The sequence below is a fragment of the Bidens hawaiensis genome, unplaced genomic scaffold, assembly GCF_021521415.1.
Source record: "Bidens hawaiensis isolate Kalapana, Puna unplaced genomic scaffold, B.hawaiensis_p1.1 tig00062315_1, whole genome shotgun sequence".
In the NCBI taxonomy this organism is placed as follows: domain Eukaryota; kingdom Viridiplantae; phylum Streptophyta; class Magnoliopsida; order Asterales; family Asteraceae; genus Bidens; species Bidens hawaiensis.
Window position 1 is genome coordinate 73,444 of NW_027501184.1, and position 12,017 is coordinate 85,460.

A 12,017-nucleotide genomic window follows, 5' to 3' on the forward strand; every position below is an offset into this window, starting at 1 on the left:
CAAAAATCAAAGAAGACAAAATTTGATCCCTTTATCTTTTGATATGTCTAATGATATCTTCAACACCACCAGGGTAAATTGTTAAAAGACGACTTGAGCCGTGATAGAACTACAATATCCAAATCCATAACTTGAAAAGAAGACTTAAATAAATGCTAGATAGTAGATACTTTATTTAAATTCCAAATCTACCCTCCAAAGTCCGATCCATCATGTTGAAACTTTTATTATTCTTCCCAAACAATTGTCTTTGGGCCTTGGATGAGGTAGGTGCATCATTGGACATGATGGATTGTCCCTTTCAAGCCTACAAAAAAATGGAATTAGGTCAAAAATTTAGTAATCTAAAATGGAAGACAATAAGTATTTTAGTCCATAATACTATATTTTTATAAAAGAATTTTTAATAACAAATCGTTTTAAATTGGTCAAAAGTCAAATAAAGCAATATTTAGCATGAGAACAAGAAGCATATATGCATCATAATTAGTTAGCATCTTTTGGTATAAAAAATTACGGTCACTTATTCAACTTTTATTAAAAAGTCTCAAAATATAAAATATAACATAGGAAAAAATATAATACATAAAAAAGTTGAGAATTTAAAATCTAGAAGAAAGATAATACATTAAGATAATACATTAAGTTATTTTCTTTCTTTGCTATTTCCATTTATTTAATTTAGTTGGTTGTTTTTATTTTCCATGTCCTAAAATGGAATTATTTTCTTTTTTTACTAGTTTCATTTAATTAATTTAGTTGGTTGTTTTTATTTTTCATGTCCCTAAATGTTAGCAAACGTGGGATGTAGTTTTATTTCTCTTTATATGTATTTCTCAATATGAATGAGAAGAGGCGGTATGTGTTTATGTCTGATAAAGAATTTTGAATTGATTTTATCTCAATGGATTTTAATTAAGAAGAAATTGGCTTTCCAATGCTAGTTCTTCAGTGACATATTGAATGGTGTTCGTTGGAGTCTAAATTCAAGTCAAGTGGTGATTTTCTGTATCTTAATTTGAGTTTAGTTTGCCCTACGTGTTTGTTCGAGTGGTGAATCTATATCTCAAGCCGACAGTTATTCTATATGTTCTTTGATTATCAAGTATCTATCCGTTATCGTTTGGTTTTATACCTAGTTATAAAATCTAATAAAAGCCGAAACTAATCAAAAATCAAAGAAGACAAAATTTGATCCCTTTATCTTTTGATATGTCTAATGATATCTTCAACACCACCAGGGTAAATTGTTAAAAGACGACTTGAGCCGTGATAGAACTACAATATCCAAATCCATAACTTGAAAAGAAGACTTAAATAAATGCTAGATAGTAGATACTTTATTTAAATTCCAAATCTACCCTCCAAAGTCCGATCCATCATGTTGAAACTTTTATTATTCTTCCCAAACAATTGTCTTTGGGCCTTGGATGAGGTAGGTGCATCATTGGACATGATGGATTGTCCCTTTCAAGCCTACAAAAAAATGGAATTAGGTCAAAAATTTAGTAATCTAAAATGGAAGACAATAAGTATTTTAGTCCATAATACCATATTTTTATAAAAGAATTTTGAATAACAAATCGTTATAAATTGGTCAAAAGTCAAATAAAGCAATATTTAGCATGAGAACAAGAAGCATATATGCATCATAATTAGTTAGCATCTTTTGGTATAAAAAATTACGGTCACTTATTCAACTTTTATTAAAAAGTCTCAAAATATAAAATATAACATAGGAAAAAATATAATACATAAAAAAGTTGAGAATTTAAAATCTAGAAGAAAGATAATACATTAAGATAATACATTAAGTTATTTTCTTTCTTTGCTATTTCCATTTATTTAATTTAGTTGGTTGTTTTTATTTTCCATGTCCTAAAATGGAATTATTTTCTTTTTTTACTAGTTTCATTTAATTAATTTAGTTGGTTGTTTTTATTTTTCATGTCCCTAAATGTTAGCAAACGTGGGATGTAGTTTTATTTCTCTTTATATGTATTTCTCAATATGAATGAGAAGAGGCGGTAAGTGTTTATGTCTGATAAAGAATTTTGAATTGATTTTATCTCAATGGATTTTAATTAAGAAGAAATTGGTTTTCCAATGCTAGTTCATCAGTGACATATTGAATGGTGTTATTTGGAGTCTAAATTCAAGTCAAGTGGTGATTTTCTGTATCTTAATTTGAGTTTAGTTTGCCCTACGTGTTTGTTCGAGTGGTGAATCTATATCTCAAGCCGACAGTTATTCTATATGTTCTTTGATTATCAAGTATCTATCCGTTATCGTTTGGTTTTATACCTAGTTATAAAATCTAATAAAAGCCGAAACTAATCAAAAATCAAAGAAGACAAAATTTGATCCCTTTATCTTTTGATATGTCTAATGATATCTTCAACACCACCAGGGTAAATTGTTAAAAGACGACTTGAGCCGTGATAGAACTACAATATCCAAATCCATAACTTGAAAAGAAGACTTAAATAAATGCTAGATAGTAGATACTTTATTTAAATTCCAAATCTACCCTCCAAAGTTCGATCCATCATGTTGAAACTTTTATTATTCTTCCCAAACAATTGTCTTTGGGCCTTGGATGAGGTAGGTGCATCATTGGACATGATGGATTGTCCCTTTCAAGCCTACAAAAAAATGGAATTAGGTCAAAAATTTAGTAATCTAAAATGGAAGACAATATGTATTTTAGTCCATAATACCATATTTTTATAAAAGAATTTTGATTAACAAATCGTTTTAAATTGGTCAAAAGTCAAATAAAGCAATATTTAGCATGAGAACAAGAAGCATATATGCATCATAATTAGTTAGCATCTTTTAGTATAAAAAATTACGGTGACTTATTCAACCATTATTAAAAAGTCTCAAAATATAAAATATAACATAGGAAAAAATATAATACATAAAAAAGTTGAGAATTTAAAATCTAGAAGAAAGATAATACATTAAGATAATACATTAAGTTATTTTCTTTCTTTGCTATTTCCATTTATTTAATTTAGTTGGTTGTTTTTATTTTCCATGTCCCAAAATGGAATTATTTTCTTTTTTTACTAGTTTCATTTAATTAATTTAGTTGGTTGTTTTTATTTTTCATGTCCCTAAATGTTAGCAAACGTGGGATGTAGTTTTATTTCTCTTTATATGTATTTCTCAATATGAATGAGAAGAGGCGGTATGTGTTTATGTCTGATAAAGAATTTTGAATTGATTTTATCTCAAGGGATTTTAATTAAAAAGAAATTGGTTTTCCAATACTAGTTCATCAGTGACATATTGAATGGTGTTCTTTGGAGTCTAAATTCAAGTCAAGTGGTGATTTTCTGTATCTTAATTTGAGTTTAGTTTGCCCTACGTGTTTGTTCGAGTGGTGAATCTATATCTCAACCCGACAGTTATTCTATATGTTCTTTGATTATCAAGTATCTATCCGTTATCGTTTGGTTTTATACCTAGTTATAAAATCTAATAAAAGCCGAAACTAATCAAAAATCAAAGAAGACAAAATTTGATCCCTTTATCTTTTGATATGTCTAATGATATCTTCAACACCACCAGGGTAAATTGTTAAAAGACGACTTGAGCCGGGATAGAACTACAATATCCAAATCCATAACTTGAAAAGAAGACTTAAATAAATGCTAGATAGTAGATACTTTATTTAAATTCCAAATCTTCCCTCCAAAGTCCGATCCATCATGTTGAAACTTTTATTATTCTTCCCAAACAATTGTCTTTGGGCCTTGGATGAGGTAGGTGCATCATTGGACATGATGGATTGTCCCTTTCAAGCCTACAAAAAAATGGAATTAGGTCAAAAATTTAGTAATCTAAAATGGAAGACAATATGTATTTTAGTCCATAATACCATATTTTTATAAAAGAATTTTGATTAACAAATCGTTTTAAATTGGTCAAAAGTCAAATAAAGCAATATTTAGCATGAGAACAAGAAGCATATATGCATCATAATTAGTTAGCATCTTTTAGTATAAAAAATTACGGTGACTTATTCAACCATTATTAAAAAGTCTCAAAATATAAAATATAACATAGGAAAAAATATAATACATAAAAAAGTTGAGAATTTAAAATCTAGAAGAAAGATAATACATTAAGATAATACATTAAGTTATTTTCTTTCTTTGCTATTTCCATTTATTTAATTTAGTTGGTTGTTTTTATTTTCCGTGTCCCAAAATGGAATTATTTTCTTTTTTTACTAGTTTCATTTAATTAATTTAGTTGGTTGTTTTTATTTTTCATGTCCCTAAGTGTTAGCAAACGTGGGATTTAGTTTTATTTCATTATATGTATTTCTCAATATGAATGAGAAGAGGCGGTATGTGTTTATGTCTGATAAAGAATTTTGAATTTATTTTATCTCAATGGATTTTAATTAAGAAGAAATTGGTTTTCCAATGCTAGTTCATCAGTGACATATTGAATGGTGTTCTTTGGAGTCTAAATTCAGTCAAGTGGTGATTTTCTGTATCTTAATTTGAGTTTAGTTTGCCCTACGTGTTTGTTCAAGTGGTGAATCTATATATCAAGCCGACAGTTATTCTATATGTTCTTTGATTTTCAAGTACTTATCCGTTATCGTTTGGTTTTATACCTAGTTATAAAATCTAATAAAAGCCGAAACTAATCAAAAATCAAAGAAGACAAAATTTGATCCCTTTATCTTTTGATATGTCTAATGATATCTTCAACACCACCAGGGTAAATTGTTAAAAGACGACTTGAGCCGTGATAGAACTACAATATCCGAATCCATAACTTGAAAAGAAGACTTAAATAAATGCTAGATAGTAGATACTTTATTTAAATTCAAATCTACCCTCCAAAGTCCGATCCATCATGTTGAAACTTTTATTATTCTTCCCAAACAATTGTCTTTGGGCCTTGGATGAGGTAGGTGCATCATTGGACATGATGGATTGTCCCTTTCAAGCCTACAAAAAAATGGAATTAGGTCAAAAATTTAGTAATCTAAAATGGAAGACAATAAGTATTTTATTCCATAATACCATATTTTCATAAAAGAATTTTGACTAACAAATCGTTTTAAATTGGTCAAAAGTCAAATAAAGCAATATTTAGCATGAGAACAAGAAGCATATATGCATCATAATTAGTTAGCATCTTTTAGTATAAAAAATTACGGTGACTTATTCAACCATTATTAAAAAGTCTCAAAATATAAAATATAACATAGGAAAAAATATAATTTATAAAAAAGTTGAGAATTTAAAATCTAGAAGAAAGATAATACATTAAGATAATACATTAAGTTATTTTCTTTCTTTGCTATTTCCATTTATTTAATTTAGTTGGTTGTTTTTATTTTCCGTGTCCCAAAATGGAATTATTTTCTTTTTTTACTAGTTTCATTTAATTAATTTAGTTGGTTGTTTTTATTTTTCATGTCCCTAAGTGTTAGCAAACGTGGGATTTAGTTTTATTTCATTATATGTATTTCTCAATATGAATGAGAAGAGGCGGTATGTGTTTATGTCTGATAAAGAATTTTGAATTGATTTTATCTCAATGGATTTTAATTAAGAAGAAATTGGTTTTCCAATGCTAGTTCAACAGTGACATATTGAATGGTGTTCTTTGGAGTCTAAATTCAAGTCAAGTGGTGGTTTTCTGTATCTTAATTTGAGTTTAGTTTGCCCTACGTGTTTGTTCGAGTGGTGAATCTATATCTCAAGCCGACAGTTATTCTATATGTTCTTTGATTATCAAGCATCTATCCTTTATCGTTTGGTTTTATACCTAGTTATAAAATCTAATAAAAGCCGAAACTAATCAAAAATCAAAGAAGACAAAATTTGATCCCTTTATCTTTTGATATGTCTAATGATATCTTCAACACCACCAGGGTAAATTGTTAAAAGACGACTTGAGCCGTGATAGAACTACAATATCCAAATCCATAACTTGAAAAGAAGACTTAAATAAATGCTAGATAGTAGATACTTTATTTAAATTCCAAATCTACCCTCCAAAGTCCGATCCATCATGTTGAAACTTTTATTATTCTTCCCAAACAATTGTCTTTGGACCTTGGATGAGGTAGGTGCATCATTGGACATGATGGATTGTCCCTTTCAAGCCTACAAAAAAAATGGAATTAGGTCAAAAATTTAGTAATCTAAAATGGAAGACAATAAGTATTTTAGTCCATAATACCATATTTTTATAAAAGAATTTTGACTAACAAATCGTTTTAAATTGGTCAAAAGTCAAATAAAGCAATATTTAGCATGAGAACAAGAAGCATATATGCATCATAATTAGTTAGCATCTTTTAGCATAAAAAATTACGGTGACTTATTCAACCATTATTAAAAAGTCTCACAATATAAAATATAACATAGGAAAAAATATAATACATAAAAAAGTTGAGAATTTAAAATCTAGAAGAAAGATAATACATTAAGATAATACTTTAAGTTATTTTCTTTCTTTGCTATTTCCATTTATTTAATTTAGTTGGTTGTTTTTATTTTCCATGTCCCAAAATGGAATTATTTTCTTTTTTTACTAGTTTCATTTAATTAATTTAGTTGGTTGTTTTTATTTTTCATGTCCCTAAATGTTAGCAAACGTGGGATGTAGTTTTATTTCTCTTTATATGTATTTCTCAATATGAATGAGTAGAGGCGGTATGTGTTTATGTCTGAAAGAATTTTGAATTGATTTTATCTCAATGGATTTTAATTAAGAAGAAATTGGTTTTCCAATGCTAGTTCAACAGTGACATATTGAATGGTGTTCTTTGGAGTCTAAATTCAAGTCATGTGGTGATTTTCTGTATCTTAATTTGAGTTTAGTTTGCCCTACGTGTTTGTTCGAGTGGTGAATCTATATCTCAAGCCGACAGTAATTCTATATGTTCTTTGATTATCAAGTATCTATCCGTTATCGTTTGGTTTTATACCTAGTTATAAAATCTAATAAAAGCCGAAACTAATCAAAAATCAAAGAAGACAAAATTTGATCCCTTTATCTTTTGATATGTCTAATGATATCTTCAACACCACCAGGGTAAATTGTTAAAAGACGACTTGAGCAGTGATAGAACTACAATATCCAAATCCATAACTTGAAAAGAAGACTTAAATAAATGCTAGATAGTAGATACTTTATTTAAATTCCAAATCTACCCTCCAAAGTCCGATCCATCATGTTGAAACTTTTATTATTCTTCCCAAACAATTGTCTTTGGGCCTTGGATGAGGTAGGTGCATCATTGGACATGATGGATTGTCGCTTTCAAGCCTACAAAAAAAATGGAATTAGGTCAAAAATTTAGTAATCTAAAATGGAAGACAATAAGTATTTTAGTCCATAATACCATATTTTTATAAAAGAATTTTGACTAACAAATCGTTTTAAATTGGTTAAAAGTCAAATAAAGCAATATTTAGCATGAGAACAAGAAGCATGTATGCATCATAATTAGTTAGCATCTTTTAGCATAAAAAATTACGGTGACTTATTCAACCATTATTAAAAAGTCTCAAAATATAAAATATAACATAGGAAAAAATATAATACATAAAAAAGTTGAGAATTTAAAATCTAGAAGAAAGATAATACATTAAGTTATTTTCTTTCTTTGCTATTTCCATTTATTTAATTTAGTTGGTTGTTTTTATTTTCCATGTCCCAAAATGGAATTATTTTCTTTTTTTACTAGTTTCATTTAATTAATTTAGTTGGTTGTTTTTATTTTTCATGTCCCTAAATGTTAGCAAACGTGGGATGTAGTTTTATTTCTCTTTATATGTATTTCTCAATATGAATGAGAAGAGGCGGTATGTGTTTATGTCTGATAAAGAATTTTGAATTGATTTTATCTCCATGGATTTTAATTAAGAAGAAATTGGTTTTCCAATGCTAGTTCAACAGTGACATATTGAATGGTGTTCTTTGCAGTCTAAATTCAAGTCAAGTGGTGATTTTCTGTATCTTAATTTGAGTTTAGTTTGCCCTACGTGTTTGTTCGAGTGGTGAATCTATATCTCAAGCCGACAGTTATTCTATATGTTCTTTGATTATCAAGCATCTATCCGTTATCGTTTGGTTTTATACCTAGTTATAAAATCTAATAAAAGCCGAAACTAATCAAAAATCAAAGAAGACAAAATTTGATCCCTTTATCTTTTGATATGTCTAATGATATCTTCAACACCACCAGGGTAAATTGTTAAAAGACGACTTGAGCCGTGATAGAACTACAATATCCAAATCCATAACTTGAAAAGAAGACTTAAATAAATGCTAGATAGTAGATACTTTATTTAAATTCCAAATCTACCCTCCAAAGTCCGATCCATCATGTTGAAACTTTTATTATTCTTCCCAAACAATTGTCTTTGGGCCTTGGATGAGGTAGGTGTATCATTGGACATGATGGATTGTCCCTTTCAAGCCTACAAAAAAATGGAATTAAGTCAAAAATTTAGTAATCTAAAATGGACAATAAGTATTTTAGTCCATAATACCATATTTTTATAAAAGAATTTTGACTAACAAATCGTTTTAAATTGGTCAAAAGTCAAATAAAGCAATATTTAGCATGAGAACAAGAAGCATATATGCATCATAATTAGTTAGCATCTTTTAGTATAAAAAATTACGGTGACTTATTCAACCATTATTAAAAAGTCTCAAAATATAAAATATAACATAGGAAAAAATATAATACATAAAAAAGTTGAGAATTTAAAATCTAGAAGAAAGATAATACATTAAGATAATACATTAAGTTATTTTCTTTCTTTGCTATTTCCATTTATTTAATTTAGTTGGTTGTTTTTATTTTCCATGTCCCAAAATGGAATTATTTTCTTTTTTTACTAGTTTCATTTAATTAATTTAGTTGGTTGTTTTTATTTTTCATGTCCCTAAATGTTAGCAAACGTGGGATGTAGTTTTATTTCTCTTTATATGTATTTCTCAATATGAATGAGAAGAGGCGGTATGTGTTTATGTCTGATAAAGAATTTTGAATTGATTTTATCTCAATGGATTTTAATTAAGAAGAAATTGGTTTTCCAATGCTAGTTCAACAGTGACATATTGAATGGTGTTCTTTGCAGTCTAAATTCAAGTCAAGTGGTGATTTTCTGTATCTTAATTTGAGTTTAGTTTGCCCTACGTGTTTGTTCGAGTGGTGAATCTATATCTCAAGCCGACAGTTATTCTATATGTTCTTTGATTATCAAGCATCTATCCGTTATCGTTTGGTTTTATACCTAGTTATAAAATCTAATAAAAGCCGAAGCTAATCAAAAATCAAAGAAGACAAAATTTGATCCCTTTATCTTTTGATATGTCTAATGATATCTTCAACACCACCAGGGTAAATTGTTAAAAGACGACTTGAGCCGTGATAGAACTACAATATCCAAATCCATAACTTGAAAAGAAGACTTAAATAAATGCTAGATAGTAGATACTTTATTTAAATTCCAAATCTACCCTCCAAAGTCCGATCCATCATGTTGAAACTTTTATTATTCTTCCCAAACAATTGTCTTTGGGCCTTGGATGAGGTAGGTGCATCATTGGACATGATGGATTGTCCCTTTCAAGCCTACAAAAAAATGGAATTAGGTCAAAAATTTAGTAATCTAAAATGGAAGACGATAAGTATTTTAGTCCATAATACCAAATTTTTATAAAAGAATTTTGACTAACAAATCGTTTTAAATTGGTCAAAAGTCAAATAAAGCAATATTTAGCATGAGAACAAGAAGCATATATGCATCATAATTAGTTAGCATCTTTTAGTATAAAAAATTACGGTGACTTATTCAACCATTATTAAAAAGTCTCAAAATATAAAATATAACATAGGAAAAAATATAATACATAAAAAAGTTGAGAATTTAAAATCTAGAAGAAAGATAATACATTAAGTTTACATTCATCATATTATGAAGCATTTTACATCAAGAAAAAAGGTAATATATTAAGTTTTGCAAATATTTTATTGACATATAAATGCATTAGAAAATAAAATGAATTATCTGTAAAAATATCACCAGTCCGATCCGGACTTTTACGTTTGGTTTTAACTAAATCACAAACCGCTAGCTTTAAATATTCACAAGCTTACTTAAATATGACATCAAACTGATGACCTGATGACCGGTCTCACAGGTTTAAACCACATATCAACATTATAAATAGAATATGCACTTCAAATATAAACTGTTAAGACTAAAAGGTCAAAATAGAATCTAATATGGTTTATATGGATACTTACTGATAGTTAAGAAGAAAATGGTGAAGGAAGATGGCAATCTCTAGCTTGGCAAGATCATTTCCAGGACAAAGTCTAGTGCCTGCTCCAAATGGAAGGAAAGTTCCAGCTTTTGGTACAAAATTCTAGTAACACATGTTTACATTAGTCAAAGTTATACAAAGCAAATTATAAAGCAAATTAATGGTAAAAGTCACATAAAGCTTACATCCCATCTTGAGGGGTTAAACACTTTGGGTTGTGGGTAGAGTTCAGGGTTGTGGTGAACACTCCTGAACCAAACCAACACTTTCCATCCTTTGGGAATGAAATAACCTAAAACCACAAATTGCATTTATTAATTTTTTTTTTTTTTTTGAAGTTAACTATAAGGATGTATTTTAGCTATATAACAATGAAGATGATGAAACGAACCTTTGACATCAACATCCTTTCTCGCTTGTCGAAACGTCATGAGCGAAAATGTCACTAAACGAAGAGTTTCATCGATCACCTTTGAAAGATACTCCATTTGCCTAAACTCCTTTAGGGTCAATCCCTTTTGGCCTGGAGGCATATTCTTCATGATCCGTTCTTGTTCTTCCTGTAACCAATGAACACATGAAAACGTCGTACTTGGATTCGAATTTATGAAACATATAGCTAATAAAGTGTCTAAAGCACAAGAACTTATGTAATTTGTGTTTTAATCCATGCATTTTAACACCACTAAACAACAATATATTTTTAATATGTTAGTTAACAATATTCTTGATGTCGCTACCTTTGCTATTTTAAGATACTCTGGGTGCGATTGGAGAAGAAGAGTCGCCCACATTGTGACATGACCTGAAGATTCATGGCCTGCGTTTAGGTACATGACTAGAGTATCAATGATTTCCTCGTCGTCTAGTTTCTTTCCAATCTCGTCCTCGGCGTCTAGGAGATTATCAAGCATGTCCGTTTTGGGCAACCCTTGAGTCGCCTCTCGCTTCTTCCTGCGCTTAGTCACCGCTGCTTGCAAAATGTTGACTAGATTCTTTCGTGCCTGCAATTTGTTGTTATTAATAATATTTAAAAGTATAGCAGAAAAGCTAGATCAATAAATGGCAATTAATGTAAAAGACCTTAAGGGCTCTATGGTACACAAAACCGGGAATGTTGATGGTCATGGCTCGAACACCATAATTAAGTTTCGTGTACTCTTTCTCCAACGCGTCCATCACGTCTTCACCCTCTGAACTTAAGAAAATGTACATGATTATCTGAAACGTTAGTTTTCGGAGTTGAGTCAAGAACTCGATTTGTCCCATTTGTGACCATTTTTCCAATGCGGATATCACTTTAGACTCAATATATATCATGTATGTTGACAAGGCTTCGTGACCGTTGACTGGTGCTGCAGTCAACTTACGAAGCCTTTTGTGATCTTCATAGGCAATTGAAACAAAAGATTTTCTTCCAATGAGTTCTAGTGTCGCGGTTGGCCACCCTGGCTCGAATGCATCATCATCAAACAGTATTTTTCGACATGCTTCTGGAGCCGTGACTATGATGCTAGGCTTCCCAAACATGAATGACTTGTAAAGACCGCCCGATCCAAACCTATATTCGAAAAATGTATAACAAACCATTACATGAAAAGAATGTAACAATAATAATTATAATAACAAGTAGCTTGTTTCCCACACGTTTAGAGTGAAAATAAAAATAAAAATAATCACGCATT

The 12,017-nt window shown here is 29.4% G+C and overlaps 1 protein-coding gene across 2 annotated transcripts; it reads right to left on the bottom strand.

The window, feature by feature from the left end:
* Window positions 1-8,364: 8,364 nt before the first annotated feature.
* Window positions 8,365-11,977, bottom strand: LOC143603633 (ent-kaurenoic acid oxidase 1-like). Of its 2 annotated transcripts, none has more exons than XM_077080382.1 (6): window positions 11,416-11,977; window positions 11,073-11,336; window positions 10,724-10,892; window positions 10,518-10,624; window positions 10,313-10,434; window positions 8,365-8,471 (listed from the first exon to the last, which is right to left on the bottom strand). In XM_077080382.1, the coding sequence occupies exons 1-6, from the start codon at window positions 11,920-11,922 to the stop codon at window positions 8,375-8,377; spliced, it is 1,266 nt and encodes a 421-aa protein (XP_076936497.1). In that variant the 5' UTR covers window positions 11,923-11,977; the 3' UTR covers window positions 8,365-8,374. The 2 variants fall into 2 exon arrangements, with proteins under 2 accessions (XP_076936497.1, XP_076936496.1); XM_077080381.1 differs by lacking the exon at window positions 8,365-8,471 and adding an exon at window positions 9,508-9,637 and having other exon boundaries at window positions 11,416-11,974.
* Window positions 11,978-12,017: the final 40 nt, after the last annotated feature.

Bases quoted from the DNA above. Each gene is read 5' to 3' on its own strand.
- LOC143603633 (XM_077080382.1), bottom strand. From the start codon at position 11,922: ATGGTTTGTTATACATTTTTCGAATATAGGTTTGGATCGGGCGGTCTT. The intron at 10,893-11,072 runs GTAGCGACATCA...CATTGGTTACAG, and splicing joins AGTATCTTAAAATAGCAAAG to GAAGAACAAGAACGGATCAT. The intron at 10,435-10,517 runs GTAAGCTTTATG...ATGTGTTACTAG, and splicing joins TTAACCCCTCAAGATGGGAT to AATTTTGTACCAAAAGCTGG.